Raw genomic sequence first — 22169 nt, 5'->3', positions numbered from 1 at the left:
GAGGCAGCAATAAGTTGGCTATAACCAACTCGTAGTAGTCTGAAATGTCATTCGTCCCTTCCCTCACCTCCCAACGGGCGGCCCGTATGGGGGGGGGGGGGGGAGGGGAGAGGGGGTAGGGCGAAGACTGACCGATAAAATTTCAGACTAACTACTTATATTGGATGTGCTCTACATCTAAAATAAACGCGGACAATGTGAACACGAAGAACCGAAATTGCTGTGAATTTGGATCATTAGTGCAGTTACAAACTAGAATTCCCTAGGTCGCCGGACGCCTGACGCCGGACAGAACGCTTAAATTAACTAATTAAAAAAGAGACGGTGAAAAATTTTCAATGCTTTCATGTTACCTTTATTTCAGTGTGTTACATGCATTAATTGTGCTGCATTTGCATGTGTCTACCGATTGAAGCAAATGGAAATGAGCTTCATTATATGTCTACAGCATCTGAACTACTTCCTCAAATTAACAGCTTTTTTTTTTTTTTTTTTTTTCCCAATGCTCGTGTTGAAATACAATGAGGGCCATTCTTTCTCCTCTCACTTGGTGCAAACCGCGCAAGTCAACTCTCGACCTGAAACATATGGACCACACGGCAAATTTCCTCCACATGTGCATTCGACAAAGTACATCAAGGGGCCATTTGTGTTTGCCTGGGTGCTAGGGATGAACTCCGGATTTCTATCAACACAGAGGAATTTTTTCTGGTTTTTGTGGGTGTAGTGAGAAGTCATCAGATACCCATGATACTCCTCGGTCCATCCAGATGGACAGTCATTCCGAGCGGGCATCATCAGCATTGCGCCACGTGAGTCGACATAGCAGACGGCACAAAGCGCATTGTGGTCTTGGAGATTTTTGTCAAAAGGATTAAACGACAGTTGGTACTCAGTGCCATATACCAATCCTCCGTACTGAACGCCGTCCTTGTACTGATCGTACTTTGGGGTCTTTGGAAGGCAAAGGTAGTTCGCTGCGCCTCCATTGTGAGTGTAAAACTCCCCAGCCGTAGATCCAAAGTGGAAATTAGAAATTAGACAAAAAGCTGGTCAAGACAATAACAGCTAACTCTGCTACAAAAACTCTTCACGTGGGAATTTGATATGTAAGAGCGGAAGAGAAATGTACAACTAGCGTGATGCACGTGAGAGTTGTTGTTTTGTTAATATAAACCTTTTCTTTTTTGCCGTTCTCGCTGACGTCACCGCCGTTGTTGCATAAACTCCCTCTTGAAAAAGCAGCAATTATAGTACTTTTCACGATTACTGATTTACTGATTTATCGTTGGTTTCACTCGAGCCACGGCGCTGATTACTGACTATAAAGTGGAGGAAAGTATCAACTGACTCTTTATCAGAATCTGTTATAAATTCTGACTGTGTCAAATTATTAAATACAAGTCCTAATTACCCAACAGTAGTTCACCATTACGGAAAAACTTGCTGACGGCTAGTTGTGGCAGCTCAGGTTTGGTTTGTTTGTGATATTTTCAACTTCATGTAAGGGTAAAATTAATGGTAACCTAGGTATGTTCGAATAAATAATTTAGTCAATTAGATTAGAACAAGAGATTAAAACAATAGATACGGTGTGTAATCGTGAACCCTTACCACTGTACACCAACGAAGCATCTCCAGAGCAGTTGGTTTTTCCCCAGCGAACGTGTTTCACGCCAGACAGACCCTTTCCCTTCTCTCCTTTCGGTCCGCGAGGACCCCGAGGGCCAACACAACACTTCCAGTGTCACCAACTGGTCCTAAGGAACACGAAGTATAATACTTGAGGGATTTTTTTCATATCACATCGTTGCTAGCAGGAGCCAAAGCGAATCACCCGTCTGACTAGAATTTAACCTAAATTTAGTAGAGACAAAAGTCCTTAGTCAAACGAAATTGAAATGTCTGGAAAGTTAAATTTTGAGGATACTGAAAATATCATTGACTTCTAGCTTGAACTGGGGAAAAGGCCGCCAGACAATTTTGGTCTCTCCAACTCCCCCTGCCTTCTCGAGATTTTTCATTGTCTAATATTTAAGTCTGACGGCATCGGAATTTCCAGACCTCGGGTAGCTCTATACAACAATAGATCACACCTTTTGGTCCCGAGACTCCTCGAGGTCCCGGAGGACCCTCTCTTCCGTCTCTGCCGTCCCTTCCTGGAGGATAAAAGGACGTTTGAAGGGTTCTTTAGCATTTAAATAAGCATAACTATCATCTTGAACTCAGTATTAAGAAGGAGGTAAAAGGTAAAGGAACAGCATCCGCAGGGGCTAATTCAAGTATGATTTCTTTTTTCCTGTGGTCTCTACCCTAAAGTCTCTATATTTATAATTGAGATACTTTCCGTTAAAGCCTCCTCTGATTGTCATGTTTGCTAATTTGTTGTCCCCAGATTTGTTTAGTTTGAGTTACTTTAGGTTCCCAGATGCTGTCTTATTTATCTATATTTATAACTTATTTATGATGTCTAGAACAAATATATCTTGTTATGGTTATTGTTGTTGGAGGGTCTCAATGGGGTGGTGGCATTGACGGTTATCGGCTAAAATTTTGGCTCTTTTACGGCTATCGGCTAATTTTTTTCAGTTACGGTTAACAAAAAAGTTACAAATTAACTTCTTTTGTTTCAAAAAGTTAAATATTAATTAGCCTGTATTTTTTGTACCTTTAAAGCAAAATAAAGGTCTTAGGATCATCTCGGGATATGAAATAAGCTATTCTTTTGAAAAATTTTAACATTTGATATATCATACTTTTTATAAAGTATCCACTTCTAATATTATTTTACACATAAAAATGTCAATAGTCAATTTAAAAGTAATCTTTGTGAAAAAGCAAAGCACACACGCGAACGCCTAACTCAAGGCCGGGGCGCGACATTCATTAGAACAGAAATGGCCGTTTTCACACTAAAGACGGATTATTCGTGTGAGACGCTGGAGACGGGTTATCCGTTTGATGATTCGCGTCAGATAGGTAATACGTCTTAATTTGAAAATGGAATAGTCTTAATTTTGCATGAACAATCCGCCTGACTTTATCCTTCAACTTCGACAGACAGTTTGAAGACGGGATTATCCGTTCCAGATAACTTGTGTACAACAACCGCCCCCTTCCCCTCAGAAAAAAAATCGGAGACGGGGTGTCTGTCGGGAAGAGGGCGACTGTACACAGGCTAGTCTCAGACAGATAATCCGTTTCTAGCTCTAGTGTGAAAACGGCCAATAACAAAATTCCCGTGTCCAGTGTTTTTAATGGTAGCGAAGGACTGTACGGAACCATTGTCAGCCGTTTTGCCTTGTTCGTAGGCCTTATTATTTCGCGCGGCTAATGCGTTTCGGGTCACGTGGTCTGAGCGAGTTCGCCACCGAAATGCCTTGACCGAAATTGCGTGGGAAGACGCCGTACGGGGACTAGGCATAGCAATGTCTACTGTAGCGTCAGAGAAAAACAGGGAAATGTTGTTTATCGGCAACGTGTTTTACAAACAGTGAGATCCTTCGTGTTGTTTCACTAGTGTTTCAAGGGCACGACCTCCTGACAATCGCAAATATTAATCCCCAGCAAGAAGCCACACTTTCGTTATAGAAAAAAAAATAAGTTCCCTGAGAGAGCGGCCGAAATGAAAATGGGTCTTGGTCTTCACCTAAAAGGCGCATTACCTAACGTGCGTACGGAGCCAAACTAGCCGCGAAATAAAAAACGCAACCATGAGTGAGTTTATTACCTTCCTTAAAAGTAGCAAATCTAGGGAACAATTTCTTTTACGGTTAACTTTTTTTTACCCTATTTACGGCTAACGGTTAAAATTTTTCAATTTTTACGGCTATCGACTAAATTTTTTGCCGTTTTACGCCTATCGGTTAACTCCATTAAGACCCTCTTGTTGAATTTATTTTTTTCTTTTCATACTTATTTTATCACGACACAGACGGCTTTGAGGTCACAATGTTTTGTTATCTAATGAGGCTGAGCACACTTTGTTATAATCATTGCACAAATGGCAAAGTTTGATGTTCAATCAATTGCAAAGTAAACTAACCGGCAGGGCCTGGTTTCCCAGGTGGATCAGGAGGTCCGGGTAATCCATCTCTACCATCTCGACCTGAAAATTTAAGCGGAATTAACTGACTTTTGTTAACTATTATAAGTCTTGAAGGGGAGCGGGGTACAAGTCCCGCTCATGTATTTGCTGAGGAATCCAGTTTGTAGCATTCTGAGGAGTTAATAAAGACGCTTTAACTGTTGAATTTCAAGCTTTTTTGTGCCATGATGGTTTTTGGTCCTAATTCTACCACTGTCGTCAATTTCAACTGTTTCTGCTCGACGAATCAACGAACTACTAAATACAGACAACCCCTATTGACTATATACCATATGACAGTACACAAAAGAAGGCAGAGAATTACAAAAATTTTAGTTTTGAGCTTTGACAGTCAAGCCACGACAAGATATTCTCCTCAGACAAACCAATTACAGAATGGGATCCCTTTCCCTCGTTCTAATAACCGTGAAGGATTTAGTGCTTATCAAATACAGCTTTGTATAACAAAAATTTATGTACAATTAAGTTGGTTTCTTGTCATACTTTGACTTAATCTTAAACCGTATGGTCATACCGAGTTCTTCGGATACTATACTCCTGGTAATTACCAGACCTACCGGTTTGCAGTGCATAGTGTCCAGAAATTAATGTTAACCAACACTTTTGACACAGTCCCTCTACCCATTCAACAATATATATTTTCTTATTTCCTGTTTTCCCTACTTCACCCGATGATAGATAGTGATAACTCCCCAAATTTACTGCTGACCTCGTAACAAGGAACTGCATTTTTCGGCACGGCGCGAACAAGTGAAATATTTTTTTAACACTTGAATAATCTGATGAAATCAAACGCAAAAAAGATGTGATAAAGCTTTGTCAGTTAGACTAAACACTTTACTGATTAATTCCTTCGATATGAACATTTCAGCTGTCATCGCACCCCAAATTTATAAATTCTTCCAAATTGTCAAGAAAATTTGTAGCTTAACTACTTGTCTTTTTGTTTTTATATTTGTTGAGATTTTGTTGGAAAATGTCTCAATTTTCTCAGTACACTAGCCTGAACTTCTAAGCCAATGCAAAATTAATGACATGTTAATACTCTGATTTCTGTGTAGATATTGATCATGTATCTAGAATTAATTCTCCCAGCTTCCGGAAAGTAAAGCAATACAAATCTCTTGCATCAGATTATAATTTACCTCATTTCTAACATTTTCAATCGCTTCATCATATCTTTCATATTAGTATCATTAGTGTCCATTTGTTGTTGTACGGCTCTTTGTTCGCCCATGACCTTGTTTTCAGCGAGACTTGTTTTCACAATGCCTGTTAGTACCAAGAGTATCGCGAAGGCTAAAGAAGTACGATCCAAACGCATGGTCTTGAACGGCTTTTCATAGGACGTTTTCGTTTCATCCCCCATTTTTCGAGACTATAACGAGGTGTCTCACCTGTGTAAAGTGCCCATCAAGTTAAACATAACTATGGAATTTGACCGATATTCTTGTAAAATTGTTAAAAAAAACAGTTAGTAATTTTGCAAATGATGTAAAATCTTGAATAAAATGAATGCGGAGTCATTAAGTCAGCATCAAGGGCCATTATGGCTCTTGGTCAGCATCTAAGATTGAGAGGAATTATCATCTCGAGATTTCCAAATTACACGTCGCCAGTCTAATTTCATACTTTCACCCAGAGTGTAAAGCTAACTGGTTACTCTCAAAATGCAAAATGTTTTTGGTAACTTTACTCCGCGTTGCATTTTGTAGGATTTGCTCAAGTAACTGAATTTTTTATTAATACACACTGTGCATACAACGTGGCCGTCAGAACAAAATTTAAAGTTTCCAGAAACATGTGTATTTTTTTTCGAGAAAGTTACTGAAATGTTGATATCTTAAACTGGAAGTAGATAATAATAACAAAACATAAATTATAGCCTTTTTATTCCCGATTGGTGAATGTCACTTAAAGATAGCTGTCTTGGAACATAGCAATTAATATTCACCGCTTTCTCTGAAATCAAAGATTAGACCGTCTTAGTACTTACCCTAAGAGGCAATGATGGGGATTTTGAGAGGGTGGCCAAAATCCTATGATGCGACAAGTCGACTGAATTTTGGGTTTTGCTGAAAGCAAAGGGTTTTAAACTACTTCATCTGACGAGAACTACAGAGTTACATAATCACTCAGATTGATCTCTCCCCAGCCCTTTTCTTTTTTGAAACAGCTCAGTGTACCTATTTCATCTATTATCAGTGATGATATAAGAAAAAAAAAAAAGAAAGGAATTGTGGCTTTGCAAACTTAAGGGTTTAAGCTGAACGAATCATTCGATAAAAGAAACTGATTCTATTGCTATACTGTCACACAGAGTGGTTCTTTGTCATCAAAGCCAAGGATCGTATTTTTTTTTCGCGAATAATAAAGCAAATCTCGTGAAGTTTAAATGCTTAATCTAGGTGGACAATCATCTCTGTCTGAATCGCTTACCTGATGGTCTCTTATTGGAAAACGAAGAAAAATTAGGTCTCACGTCTTCTCCGTTCAGTGTATAAAACTGAAAAAAAACCACGAGGCTTCTAATTACCCGGCAGCTACACTTGAAAAACACCTCGAGTTGTTTTCGTCGTTCATGGAGCATAAAGTAAACTTATTTTAGAGACCAATTATAACTAAGACCTTTTGAATCTTGTGTTAATACAGCTTTATCCAAAGAGTTAATTTGTTTGGCATAGTAACGTAACGAATTGGCTTTGATTAAACAAGGAGTCTTGAGCATGAGTAATCAGTTCTAAGAGCCGATTATCTTAAACTTTACACCTGATAAAATTTGTTGCATTGAAGTTTTATCAGGACCTCGACCCATCCCTCCTTCCTGTTTCTTTTTTTTTTTTTTTTCTTTCGGCAATTGGTTCTCACTCTCGCTCCGAGGAGAGTTTCACCAGGATCTCCTGGAGGGAGGGAGAAACAATAGTTTTCTTGTTGGGAAAAGTGAAGGTAAGTGACAGCGAAAAAAGAATTGAAGCCTTCATGCAGTGTTTACAAACCCGTGTACTCCCGGGAAAACTAGCGCTATGGCAGGTCACTGATACACAGTCACGAACCGTCATTCATAGTAACAGAAAAATAAAATTAAAACAAAGAAGAAAAAAGGGTCTTTATGGTATTTCAAAACATCAAAAAATAGAAATTAAAAAATAAATAAAAAAATATATATATTGGCCTATTTTTTATGCTTAGTCACTATCAAGAAACTCAACTATTGTAAGTAAACACAAAGCGTATCAAAGGCGTCCAAATTAATTTACTTTGCTCAGTTTTGTTTTTTTATTTTCTTTATTTTTTGGTTTGTGAAAATTAAAGCAAAATTTCAGAAGGCGCAACCCTATTCAGACCGGGGTAAATTTAAGCCCCTACCTTAACAGAACCGATGCATGCTCTGCCAACAGGAAGAAGAGTTTTTAGCAAAAAGTAACAAACGTAATAAACTCATTTCATTAATCCAATGGGAACCGGGATGCAAAAAAATAGCGAAAATTAGGGGAAATGGCAATAAGATCTTGATCAAAATTATATTATCTGCAGAAATCGTAAGCATCCATCCGTTCAATTTAACTACACGATGTCTCAATGACTTCAATGACGCCATTGTCTCAATCAAATCATGCCGCGTACATAGATTCTGAGTTATTTGGTGGCCGAATAATAGGCTATTTCAAAAAGTGCTTGGATCGTATATATTCACGCAGATAAAACGTACGCTAAAGCTTATTTATCTTGTCAAAAAACAGTGTCTCCTACATTGAATTTAGCTAAGCTGCGCTAACTACATTTTTTCTTATTCGATCTCTGATTCCATGTCAGCCATCGCTTAACAAAATCAACGTGCAATCAGACACGATTCGCGAGACTGAGGGTCCTCTCCGGAAAGGAGGTTGTTGACGTTTGAAAATGCAGACGACACAAGTCTATTAAGTGAGCTTGTTAGCTACGCCGGTATTGAAATGTGACTGTGAAAGTCATGACTGGAAAAAAAATTCACGCGTCATTTATTTTGTGTTAATTATTTGCCAACAGATCTTTATGATGACGTGTATTTACGTAGCTAGAGAGAGTAACATTTTTTTTCTTGTTATGTGGATTTACCGATATTATTTACTCGTTCGTGGGAAATAAAAAGGCCCTGATTAAAAAAGAATAATTAGGAAGTTTTTCCGAATTATTTGACGTCACTTTTATTTTTAGGTGCTAGCAAGCTACACTACTTTTCAATTGCTATATATGAGCTGCACAATGTGAACTAACACTTTCTGAACTAGTTTTAAAATTAATACAGTTCGTTTTTAAAAATCACAGATTTGTCGCCCGTCAAAACCCACAGTTTAGAAAGGACAGTCTTCTCCGTCACTTACTACACACAGCGCAAGTCAACTCTCGACCTGAAACGAAACGGACCTCATGGTAGTTGGCCACACTTTCCTTCTACAAGGTACAACAATGCTCCATTTGCGTTCGCGCTGCTGCTGGGAATAGACGTAGCGTCTCTGTCGACACTGATGTAGTTTTTTTTGTTTTTTGTGGTTATAATGTTCAGTCACCAGATACCCATGATACTCCTTGCTCCATCCAGATGGACGGTCATTCCGAGCGAGCATCATCGGCATTGAACCACATGACTCGACATAGCAGACGGCACAAGGTGCATCATGGTTATGGAGATTTTTCTTAAACGACAGTTTATACTCAGTGCCAAAGACGAAACCTCCGTGGTCCTGATAACCATCTTTATACTGATCGTACTTTGGAACTTTTGGAAGGCAAAGATGGTTGGTGCCCCCTCCGGTGTGAGTGTAGTAATCACCACCCATGTAACCTAACAAGTAGGGAAGTAAAGGATCTCAAGGTTTCGTTGAGATGATACGAAGATTATGAAAGGATGAAAATCGAGAAATATTCAAATAGATCAGCTCTAAATAAATCCGTGAATGTGAATTAAATGAAGGGTAAGTCATCGCCTTTTTGTACCTTTATAGACAATCTGGGCACCATTAGGGCATGAAGTCTTTCCCCAGCGAACGTACTTCACCCCAGAACCGGCAGCTTGTCCTTTATCGCCTTTAGCACCCTGAGTACCCTTAACCCCTTTAGGACCTACATAAACACAAAAACCATCCTCAACATGAATTTTTATCCCTTGTCTATCTTACTGTTAAAAGGCTTCATTTTAAAAGTTAAACATTAAACACGTTCTAAAATAAGGTGGGATATTCTAAAATGTTGATTTCGGAAAAATATGCAATTATTTGCTCATTTTGTTCCAATTTGTAGGAGCAAAATTGGAAAGATTTGACTATTGTTACTAACTTTTCGACAAATGTTTGTTGGCTTAGAAAAGATGCACCCAAAAGAGCTGATTTTTGTTCCTAAAAAAGTATCAAATTATTGCATCAAGAATTCAGTCTATTTGCTCCATTTCGTCCATAAATACGTCTCTGGAGAGTCCTCGGCTAAATTCAGCAAAGACGCTGTTAAACTTGGCAAAAAGACAATTTTACCATCTGGTAAATTTGAGTCAGTTTCTTGGAATCCTTTCCAGGACTGTATTTCCTACGTCAAAATATTTCAAAAATTATATGTTTCTTGCCCATAAGCATTTTATTTATTTTATTACTGTGGTCTCAGAAGTCTGGAGAACATTAGCAAAAACGCAACTCAGAAAATACAGTTTCCATGAGCCACAGAAATTTCTTTGACAACGACTCACCCGCAGAAATTTCTGAGACAAGTCAGACAACGACTCATCCGGCAGAAATTTCTGAGACAACAACTCATCGGCAGAAATTTCTGAAACAAGGATTCACAGAAATTTCTGGGACAACGGTCCAGCAAAATTTCTGGGACAACGATCCACAAAAATTTCTGGGACGATTAGAACATATAAATTTCTGAGGCCCTTACTGCCGCAGAAATTTTTGAGACCCTTTCTGCTTTAGAAATTTCTGAGGCCCTTACTGCCGCAGAAATTTCTGAGGCCCTTACTGGGGCAGATATTTTTGAGACCCTTCCGGCCCTCCAAAATATTTGAGGCAACGATTTGACTGCAGAAATTTGCAAGACCATTGAACCTCAAAAATGTCTAATACCACTTAGTTTGCTCTAAGAAATGTCCAAGATACACTGAAGATCGAGACATAGATTTGCATAGGGAATCAGAAAATTCATTTATTGTAATAGTATAAAACAATTGAGAGCTGCATAAATGGTACTACAGTTCAAAGGGTTAATGTTTTTCCGTACAACGTAATGTTTGTCTTAATAAATAATCCCCTGTTCAAATTATACCACAATAATATTGACAAATCATTAGAGAAAAAACTATTTAAGTCTCTCAAAATCACACTACCTCAATCCCCCCCCCCCCCCCCCCATCACTTTTCTTAAGGTCATCCCTCATCAATGTCAAATTTGATTTGATGGTGAATAAATAAACGAGGGGTAAGTCGTCCGTTTGGTAACTAGAGAGAAATCACAGCCTCGGCCTTAATGTATTCACCTAGCTATCGCTCCGGTCAATATATCAAGTCCTCGGTCTGAGATTTCCCAGTAAGTACTGAACGCCGGACGAGGTTAATAAGTTGTTTGTATTGCCCAACTGCATAACATAATTACATTAACTCTCTTTATATATTTAAATCATACTAAGCTTTGAGAGTAGACGGTGAAAATTTAATGACACGAACGTTGAAACGGATAAAAAAAACGGAGTGAAGAAATGAAGAATTAAACACCAGTTGGTAAAGGATTAGAACTGGACGAACGAACGAATGAATGAACGAACGAACGAACGAACGAACGAACGAACGAACGAACGAACGAACGAACGAACGAATGAATGAATGAATGAATGAATGAATGAATGAATGAATGAATGAAAAAATGAATGAATGAATGAATGAATGAATGAATGAATGAATGAATGAATGAATGAAGGAATGAAGGACTGAAGGAATGAAGGAATGAAGGAATGAAGGAATGAATGAATGAATGAATGAAAAAATGAATGAGTGAATGAATGAATGAATGAATGAATGAATGAATGAATGAATGAATGAATGAATGAATGAATGGATGGATGGATGGATGGATGGAAGGATGTATGGATGGATGAATGAATGGATGGATGGATTGATGGATGGATGAATGAATGAATGAATGAATGAATGAATGAATGAATGAATGAATGAATGAATGAATGAATGAATGAATGAATGAATGAATGAATGAATGAATGAATGAATGAATGAATGAATGGATGGATGGATGGATGGATGGATGGATGGATGGATGGATGAATGAATGAATGAATGAATGAATGAATGTATGGATGGATGGATGGATGGATGGATGAATGAATAAGGGAAGGAGTACAGGAAGGAAGGAAAGAAGGAAGAAAGGAATAGATGGATGTATGGGTGGAGGGAGGGAGAGTGGGATAAACGAAACACTCCCTAAAACTGAATAAACGATCACGGATTGTTTGATTGGTTGACTACTGATCATTGCTATACTATAACTTAATGCGCGAACCGTGAAAGACTAAGTAACTGGAAGTGTTCGTGGTGGTTATTAGCTACAAGCCTGCCCTGTTTAGGTTTTTATCGGTGTCGTGTTAATGTCCTCTAAAGTTTATATCAACTTAGCACGATCAGCTTTGCAGATTTATGTTCTCTTAGTATATTTTTGCTTATCAGATTTCCTTGAGATCCTACGTCCTGCGAAATATTCGCTTGCGTTCCTTTGAAGTTAATGCCATTTCAGTTGTTATATTTTAGCTAAAACCCCTGCTAGAAAATTCCACCGTATTCAATGGACTAAAGATACGGAGAGATTATTGAAATAAGCTTCCTTTTCGAAAAGGCCTCTTTTTTGGGCTATTACTTTAATTTTTTCGATTCTTTGTGTTTTGCCTGGTATACGTCTTCTTCATCAGCCCTTATAGATCCATTCGGTGATGATATTTTTATTTGTGGCTCTTTCATTTTACTCAGCTAGTTCAGACTGTTTTTGAAAGCTGCTCTTTTTGCCAAGTTTCGATGTCTCCATAGATCGCACGCCATGTGTTTTAGACCCTCTCTTGCAAATATACAACTTTTTTTCAACTAACTATAATATATATGCGGGAATTAATAGCTGTTGGTGGCCAGCGTGATAATTCAGGGACACCCAACTACGGATTTCTCCCAAAAATACATTGAAAACGCTTTTTAGACTATATATACAGATTAGTTTTACATCTCTTGACATTTTCTAAGCGGTTCGGTGTCATCCTAGGGTAACTCAAGCCTTTTTTGAATTTACAATGGCCTCAGTATATTTTCTCGAAAACTTTACGAAGGTGAGAATTTTTCCTAATATCAGCAGTTACAGTTAATAAAATTGCGCGGTAATTTTGCAAAGAACCTCAGTTACGTCAAAACTATAGTGTTTCAGTCAAAAAGTATCATCAAGAGCCATGGCTCTTGGTGTCACCGATCTGATATATTGAAAAAAAAAAACAAACAAACAAACCGGCAAACAAAGCTAGAGCTTTCCTTTCTTCTATGGCTCTTAGTCTTTTTTGTACCTCCGACAGACTGACCATCACATTATTTTTAGACGATTTTCGTTGACGATGCAACAAGGTACGTTTTTCACCATCGCCAATTTTAGCCCCATCATCAACCACTAGGTCGACAATTAGTTCTCTTTGACTTTGCTCCGACTGTGAACGAAAATGGCACAGCACATCACAAACAAATCCACGAGACGCAGTCCGTAACATGTCGGGGAAGCTTTCATGGCGACTGGATGAGTCAGTACAACGAATAACTCTTTGAATTTGATCGCAGAAACAAATGTGCCTTTCACTTACACCAGAACTGAAATGTTGTGATATGTACGCAGTAGCCAGATATCAAAGGAAATCCGCCTGGTTAATATAAGTATGAAATTTTTCGCGCTTGTGACGCAACACAGTAAGATGGAAGTACAAATTGAAGAGTGGGGGGTGGGGTGAGGGGAACGGTTTGGGGTTGGGGATTGGGGGTTAGGCGTTGGGGCACTGTCAAAACAATGGGAGTCCCTAGTAACGAAATTTTTATTTATTTATTTTTTTTATGGAATGAGGGTATTTACTCGGCGGGTGTGCATGACCACCTTCAATTTGGTTGGTATAGGTTAATTTGAATACTCTTCATCCGACATATATTGTGGTGCGTGATTCCCAATTCAATTTGCATCAATCGTCGAATGGCATAATCAAATATAGTCTTTACATGCATATGATTCCGACTGCTTTTACGGACGATAAAAACAACTTTTAATAAAAAATACATGTATACTCAGTTCTGAATAATTGTTAATTTTATTTATCGTTTATACACCACTGCGATCTTATCACACTGTATTGCGTGTTATTATTCGCATTAATCGGCTCTAACTATAATATACTACGTACTGTCACTAAAGTAAAAACCATGGCAGTTGACAACGCGTTTGATTAGCATTTCGTCACGGCGCGATGGAAACAGGCGAACTAAAATACGGAAGTAAAGTAGTTGCATCTTGCTGAAACGATTGACTTTTTTAAAAAACATTGTATAAGAAAAACCATTGACAACAATCAAAATACATGAACATGATTCAGATGATTGTGCAGTCAGTCACGCAGGAAAAACGAACTTCAGTTAGTAAGATTTTATCCGTATAGAGACGGGAGAGAAGAAATGACTGTGCCTATTTTAAATAAAGGCACAAACCGATTTTTCTGGTTGGACAGGGCACTAACGTTGCCGGACCGTAACTATTTTCCACAATTTTCTAACCTAGTTGACAGATCTGAGTTCGACACCGCGCGCGCAAAGGAGTACGCACAAATATAAACAAATAAAAAATAAAAAATAAACGAATAAATAAAAATAAGAAATAAAAAAGGAATCCTTCTTCCCTCCACAATCTCAGGGAAATCTTTATTTAGTTTCGAGGAGTCAGTTGCGAGTCGTTGCTGGTCCCAGGTTATTACATATTGCGCAATCAATAACCTCATTGTCACACTGAACAGCGGACTGCCATTTGAGCAAACCTGTTCTGTAAGCTGAACATAAATGGACATTTTCAACACGGCGGCTCAAGACCCTTGAGAGCAGTTCGTCCCGATCGGTATTAGGGAGCTAATTAAAGCAAACGCGTTGGGGAACACACGTCAACCGGAAGTGAGGTGTTCTCCCTTCTAATATATCTTGACCCCGTCAAATTCGCAATGCTTCGCTGTCTTGCTGTTATAGAGACGACTTGCCCAAAATGAAGGCGAACTACTGCCGAATATTGTAAAATGTCCACTTCCGGTTGACATGCGTCGCTCAGAAACGTCTTTGCTTAAACTCCCTATTTTCAGCTGTCACGAGCTGAAGAACGTACTCTGTATTCTGTAGCCTGCCAGGCTCTCTGCAGAAAGTTGGAACGTTGCGAAAATAAAACAAGCGACTTTTTACTGTACCACTGCATTACTATCTTGGAGTCTGGAATAGGCTGACTATTCTGTACAGTAAGAGCCACAGTTGAGACTGTGTCACGAGAACGAGAAAATAGGGACTGACGTAAATTTAAAGTTAATAGTAAAGTTGTTTCAGGAAATCGCGAGGAAAGTTCAAACGTTAGCATATACATTTATTGTGAGCTTCGTTTTTTTTTTTTTTTTTTTTTTGTATAAACTGTTATTTTCCGCGACTTGGGATCGAAGGACGAGTAAATTAAGACTAAATTTGGTGCAAAACAAGGGTAAGGTTGAAGCCCTTGAAACGAAAATATTGTTTCATCAGGGAAAAGAAAAACCGTTCTTGAAAGGTTTAGGCAAGCCCCCAGTATTAGACTCAGCAAATCCTTCTTTTTTTCAATTAGTTGAATTGTAGCTTTGCTCACTAAGTGTCTTTTCATCTCAGTTTGATCTTTTTTACAATCATTCACTTCCAGTGTCCTAAAAAAGATGAATTTAATTAATTGTATTGAGCTCGAATTCAGAAAATATGGGATTTGTTGAGATCGTGGGAGAGAGCAAGTCTAAAAATACCTCCTTACCAAGAAATATTTTGTGACGTCGTCAATTGTTTATTTGACTTTAACCCATTCGTCCCTGGGAAGCTAGTCGAGCAGTTGTCTAGTCATTGTCTGGCTATAAAGAGCTAAAGCGTACCACAAAGTTGTTTGCAGCTGGTACATTTCGCAGCCTTCTGATTCACGTGCAAAATATCAGCTTGCCAAGCTCGGGCATGCGCAGAAAGCAAAGCTTGTGGCTTTTAAAGTGACACAGCAGTCTTGACTTTTTCTTTGTACTTTCTTTCCTCCCCTCATCCTTCGCTTTTCTTGCGTTATTTTTTTTCTTTTGCTGGGCATTTAGTAGGCTTCATTTTAGTCGGAAGAAACGTTCAAGAGAAACTATAATTTAAGATTTTGGTATTTTAGTTTCTGAAGTTGAATGTTGGTTGCTCAAATTACATGTTGTGTATACAATTAGAATGCAGCGCGCGCAATTTTCAAGAACGAGTGATCATGTTAAACGTTGGGAGTTTAAGTTGAATTATTAATTTTGAATATTGAAACGTGAAGTTGAAAGTTGGGTGCTCTAACTATGTTAGCCGCTCAAGTTGAATGTTTGTGTACTCAAGTTGATTTTTGGCGGGGATCATGAACACCATATATATCCATCCCGACCAGACATCCATATTTTGGGACCATGTGATTAGCCGCGTCCCTTTTCATGGGAGGAAAAGAGGGGGTACTGGGAAGGAAGATGGTTTGACGTTTGAAAAAGACCTCAAACATTGGTCTATTTTAGTGGCTGGTAGCTTCGCCGGTATTGAAATGTGACTGTATAAGTCATGAGTGGAAAAAAATCATTTCATTTATTTGATAATTCAATAGTTACCAACAGATTCTAAATGCTGACGTGTATTAGCTTATCATGTTAAGCGATTAAGCTCTTTAGCCCTTTCATCATGCAGGGAAGGAGACCAATTTCTTCTTGCCATGGATTTACCAATTTCTCTTATGATTTACTCAAGCTACTTTCCTCCAATGTGTCTGGCTGAACTGAAATAATCAGCAACTGAAAATGAGCTGCTTTAAGCAGATTATGTGTTAAATTTTTCTGAAATAGGTTTTCAAATCAATACAGTTCATTTTAAAAATCACATTTTGCCCCTTGAAACCCACAGTAGAAAAAACATTCTTTCTTTCACTTGGTGCACACAGCACAAGTCAACTCTCGACCACTGACATATGGACCACACGGTAAGCTGCCACACTGTCCTTCCACAAGGTAGAGTAATGCACCATTCTTGTTCGCCTGGCTGCCAGGGATAGACTCAGCGTCTTTGTCAACGCAGATGAAATCACTTTGCTTCTTGTGGGCATAAAATGAACTCATCAGGTACCCATGATATTCCTCGGTCCATCCAGTGGGGCAATCGTTCCTTGCAGGCATCATCAGCATCGAACCACGTGACTTGACAAAGCAGACAACGCAAGGTGGATCGTGTTGGTTAAGACTTTTCTTGAATGGGTTAAACGAGAGTTCGTACTCAGCGCCGTATACGTATCCGCCACCCTGGTGACCATCTTTGTACCTGTCGTACTTTGGAGTCTTTGGAAGGCAAAGGTAATTCACTCCACCTCCAATGTGACCGTAATACTCTCCACCCATGATACCTAATAATCAGAAAAGTTAGGGATACGCCGACTCAATTCACATAAAAACTCTGAAAACATCCATTATGACGTTAAGTGAATAATAACATGTGAATTTAGAAATTTCAGTCATGAAGAATAATACGTTCAAACTTGTGAGTAACAGTGTTGCGAACCATCTTCCTGTTAATGTTCTGAAAAACGCATTAACTTGGGGAGAACTTCACTGGAACTTAATAGCTTTGTTGGGCAATGTACCTTTGGTCCTAAAAGGCTACCAAAATATTATAAAAGCTTCAAAATTAAAACTTGAACTAATTAGAGGTATGAGGGATTCATAAAATCCTTGAACATGCTATCTCCGTCCCGTTGTTAGAGTAAAGAAAATGAGGAGATATTGTCATCAATTTGTTTATGTTTCCTTGTTACTTTGATTTTGCTTGTGTTGCATACATGAATTAAATGAAGGACAAAGTCATCCCCTTTTTGTACCTTTATAGACAATCTGAGCACCATTAGGGCATGAGGTCTTTCCCCAGCGAACATACTTCACTCCAGAACTGGCAGCTTGTCCTTTATCGCCTTTAACTCCCTGAGCTCCCTTATCCCCTTTAGGACCTATAGAGGGACAAAATTACGACAATAATTAACAATAATATCTATTCCTATGACCGTGTCTATCATGTGGGAATACTTCAGTGAAAATTTGCATTTTGATTAGTTAAGATCAGAAGAATAATATCAACAAAAGCTGAGAGGCTCATTACAAAAGCTAAACATTAGACATTAACTTGAGTTTATCACGGACTAATTTGATGATATAAGTGTGAAGATGAGGAAAACTTTCTCACCTTGCTTCCTTCTTACTGACAGAACTATAACTAAGACCCTGTTTACATGGAGTGGGGGACCCCGGTCTAGTGGGGTAAGTTTCTTTTGTTTTGTGTCCCCCAGAGCGTGAAAACAAAAGAAACTTGCCCCACTAGACCGGGGTCCCCCACTCCATGTAAACAGGGTCTAAGAGAGCTAGTACAGCTGTATTAGAATGTACACCTCCATTTAACAACCTCATTTATTTGAAATAGTCCATTAGTTTAATGCCGTCCTAGTTAAATTAGTTTTTAGATATATATTTTCTATGAGGAAGCCCTATACCTTACAAAAAGTAGACAACTGGTAACGCCGACATAAAGCAGTAGACAAATCTTGCTTACCTCTTACTCCTGGTTTCCCTGGGGGTCCGGCTGCCCCCATTGATTGTTTTCCGTAATTGCGGCCATCTCGCACTGAAACACGTATAAATTTAAGAGATACAACATGTTATGTTCCAATTAAATAACAATAGCCAGAGATATTTAGGCGTTGCATTACGTCATTAGATTAAATAAAAGGGGCTTAATGGATGGTCTAAAAATCCGAAAGCACCATATCCAACATTGAAAAACTGAAACAAAATTTTCATAAAGTAATAGACCTTATAATTGCAAGAGAACTGGGAATCGTCTTTTGATGTTGTTTGTTTGTTTGTTCGTTTGTTTTTGTTTTCTCTTTTGTGGTTCGTTAGTTCGTTCGTTTGTTTTTTGTTTTGTTTTATTTTTTTATTATTTTTTTTTTCTCGCCAAGGGCTGTCAGCCCAATTTTTAATTTAGGCAGCATTTGGTTGTGCTCTGTTATACGACCAGTTGGCTAGTCAGTCTGGCCATTACATTTTTAACACTGTAGTGTACAAACCAAGTAGGTAGGATAATAGTGACGAGTCACTTGAGTGCGGTGTTTGCACCAATGCGTCGAGTCTGTAGAAAGATAAATTCATTGTTAAATCGCAAAAGATTAACAAGGAACTGTGAAGTTTCCATGGGTAATTGATTAATACACCTACAGTATACGTACCGTTTTATAAACCGCTTTTCCATTTCTTGAAGTCGCTTTTCCATCAAACTTGCACTTTTATTGTGTCTGTCAAGAAAAAAAAACCTCAAAATGGAAAAAAAGCACTGTTCGAACACAAGCGTTAATTATATTTACATTACCCTTGACACACTTCGCTATCAGCTATAAAATCCTAACTGTTACAGACTAGAAGTCATCCTTTATTCGTAACTTAATTCGTACTTAGCTTTGGATCGGAATAACGCAAAACAAATGACATTGAGATTCGACGATGAACCTATAATGAAACGAACGTCACAACGGATAACGAGAAAAATAAACCTACGGAGAGATGAAAATGAAGGGAAAAGAAGGAAATGGTAAAGGATTAGGAATGGACGGATAAACGAACGAACGAGCAAACGAACGAACGAACGAACGAACGAACGAACAAACGAACGAACGAACAAACGAACGAATGCATGAATGAATGAATGAATGAATGAATGAATGAATGAATGAATGAATGAATGAATGAATGAATGAATGAATGAATGAATGAATGAATGAATGAATGAGTGAGTCAATGAGTGAGTCAGTGAGTGAGTGAGTCAGTGAGTAAGTGAGTGAGTGAGTGAGTGAGTCAGTGAGTGAGTGAATGAATGAATGAATGAATGAATGAATGAATGAATGAATGAATGAATGAATGAATGAATGAATGAATGAATGAATGAATGAATGAATGAATGAATGAATTGATACGATGGATGGATGGATGAATGAATGAATTGATGGGTAGATACGATGGATAGTTGAATGAATGAATGAATGAATGAATGAATGAGTGAGTGAGTGAGTGAGTCAGTGAGTGAGTGAGTGAATGAATGAATGAATGAATGAATGAATGAATGAATGAATGAATGAATGAATGAATGAATTGATACTATGGATAGTTGAATGAATGAATGAATGAATGAATGAATTGATTGATACGATTTATGGATGGGTGGATGGATGGATGGATGGATGAATGTATGAATGAATGAATGAATGAATGAATGAATGACTGACTGACTGACTGAATGACTGAATGAATGAATGAATGAATGAATGAATGAATGAATGAATGAATGAATGAATGAATGAATGAATGAATGAATGAATGAATGGATGGATGGATGGATGGATGGATGGATGAATGAATGAATGAATGAATGGATGGATGGATGGATGGATTGATACGAAGGATGGATGGATGAATGAATGAATGAATGAATGAGTGAATGAATGAATGAATGAATGAATGAATGAATGAATGAATGAATGAATGAATGAATGAATGAATGAAGGAAGGAAGGAAGGAAGGAAGGAAGGAAGGAAGGAAGGAAGGAAGGAAGGAAGGAAGGAATGAAGGAAGGAATGAATGAATGAATGAATGAATGAATACAGGAAGGAAGGAAGGAAAGAAGTGAAGAAAGGAATGGATGGATGGGGGGAGGGAGGGAGGGAGGGAGAGATAAACTAATCACCCCTGGAAACTGATAAATGATCGCGGATTTTTTGATTGGTTGACTACTAGCTATACTTTCTATGAATTAATGTGCGACTGGTGGAAGACTATCTGGAAGTGCTCATGGTGGTTAATTATCAGCTACAAGCCTGCCCTGTTTAGGTTTTTATCGGTGTCGTGTTAATGTCTTCCAAAGTTTATATCAACTTAACACGATCAGCTTTGCAGATTTATGTTCTCTTGGTATATTTTTGCTTATCAGATTTCCTTTAGATCCTACGTTTTGCGAAATACTCGCTTGCTTTGAAGTTAATGCCATCTCAGTTGTTAAATTTTAGCTAAAACCCCTGCTAGAAAATTTTACTGTATTCAATAGACTAAAGATACGGAGAGATCGATTATTGAAATAAGCTTCCTTTTCGAAAAGGCCTCTTTTTGGGCTATTACTTTTTTTCGATTCTTTGTCTTTTGCCTGGTATACGTCTTCTTCATCAGCCCTTATGGAGCCATTCGGTGATGATATTTTTCTTTATGGCTCTTTCATTTTACTCAGTTTAGACTGTTTATGAAAGTTGCTCCTCCTGCCAAGTTTCGATGTCTCCATAGATCACACGCCTTGTGTTTTAGACGCTCTCTTGCAAATATACAACTTTTTTCCACTAACTATAATATATATGCGAGAATTAATAGCTGCTGGTGGCCGGCGTGATAATTCAGGGGCACCCAACCCAAAAATACATTGAAAACGCTTTTTAGACTATACATACGTACAGATTACTTTTATATCTCTTGACATTTCATTCTAAGCGGTGCTAATAAATTTACATCTCTTCGGTGTCATCCTAGGGCAAGTCAAGCCTTTATTGAATTTACAATGGCCTCAGTATATTTTCTCGAAAACTTTACGAAGGTGAGAATTTTTCCGAATATCAGCAGTTATAGTTGATAAGACTGCGCGGTAATTTCGCAAAGAACCTCAGTTGCGTAAAAACTAGTGTTCCAGTCAAAAAGTATCACCGATCTGATAAATCAAAAAAAAAAAAAAATCGGCCAACGGAGAGCTTACCTTTCTTCTATGGCTCTTAGCCTTTTTTGTACCTCCGACAGACTGGCCATCAAATTATTTTTAGCTGATTTTCGCTGACGATGCAACAAGGTACGTTTTTCACCATCATCAAACACTCGGTCGACAATTTGTTCTCTTTGACTTTGCTCGGACCGAATTTCATTCGTGGCAGAGAGGTGAACCAACATGGCACAGCACATCACAAACAAAGCCACGAGACGCAGACTGTAACGTGTAATTACTGTCGGGGAAGCTTTCATGGCGACCGGATGAGTCAGTACAACGAATAATCCTTTGAATTTGACGCAGAAACAAATGAGCCTTTCACTTACACCGCAACTGAAAAGCTGTGATATATAGTAGCCAGATATCATAGGAAAGAACATCCGCCAGGTTAATGTAAGCATGAAATTTTTCGCGCTTGTGACGCAACACAGTCAGAAGGAAGTAAAAATGGAAGGGTGGGGTGAGGTGGGGGGAAGGGTTTGGGGTCGGGGATTGGGGCACTGTCAAAAAAATGGGATTCCAAAGTAACGCAATTTTTTTATGGAATGAGGGTATTAACTCGGCGAGTAGAACCCCCTTCAATTTAGTTAGTATAGGTCAATTTGAATATTCTTTCATCCGACATGTATTATGGTGCGTGATTCCCAAATCAATTAGCATCAATTGTCGAATGGCATAATCAAATATAGTGTCTTTATATGCATATGATTCCCAGTGTTTTTTACGGACGATAAAAACAACTTTTAATTTTAAAAAAGGCATTCATACTAAGTTCTGAAGAATTGTTAATTTTATTTATCTTTTATACAGCACTGCGTTCTTCTTACACTATATTGCGCGGTATAATTCGCATTAATCGGCTCTACCTATAATACTACTGTCACTAAAAGTAAATACCATATGGCAGTTAACAACGTTTGATTAGCATTTTGTCACGGCGT

At 38.3% G+C, this 22169-nt stretch overlaps 2 protein-coding genes across 2 annotated transcripts; both read right to left on the bottom strand.

The window, feature by feature from the left end:
* Window positions 1–543: 543 nt before the first annotated feature.
* On the bottom strand, window positions 544–12878 carry LOC140926078 (uncharacterized). Its single transcript, XM_073375876.1, has 8 exons — window positions 12626–12878; window positions 9083–9208; window positions 8663–8930; window positions 7475–7496; window positions 6548–6614; window positions 4046–4108; window positions 2097–2159; window positions 544–1049 (listed from the first exon to the last, which is right to left on the bottom strand). Exons 1-8 carry the CDS (start codon window positions 12876–12878, stop codon window positions 544–546), a joined length of 1368 nt encoding a protein of 455 aa, XP_073231977.1.
* Window positions 12879–16106: 3228 nt separating this feature from the next.
* LOC140928368 (uncharacterized) lies at window positions 16107–21615 on the bottom strand. Its single transcript, XM_073378109.1, has 6 exons — window positions 21223–21615; window positions 18668–18733; window positions 18509–18570; window positions 17992–18063; window positions 17270–17395; window positions 16107–16798 (listed from the first exon to the last, which is right to left on the bottom strand). Exons 1-6 carry the CDS (start codon window positions 21606–21608, stop codon window positions 16326–16328), a joined length of 1185 nt encoding a protein of 394 aa, XP_073234210.1. The 5' UTR covers window positions 21609–21615; the 3' UTR covers window positions 16107–16325.
* Between the last annotated feature and the right edge of the window lie 554 nt (window positions 21616–22169).

Source organism: Porites lutea, chromosome 2, assembly GCF_958299795.1.
Source record: "Porites lutea chromosome 2, jaPorLute2.1, whole genome shotgun sequence".
Taxonomy (NCBI): Eukaryota; Metazoa; Cnidaria; class Anthozoa; order Scleractinia; family Poritidae; genus Porites; species Porites lutea.
This window is presented reverse-complemented; position numbering and strand designations above follow the sequence as displayed.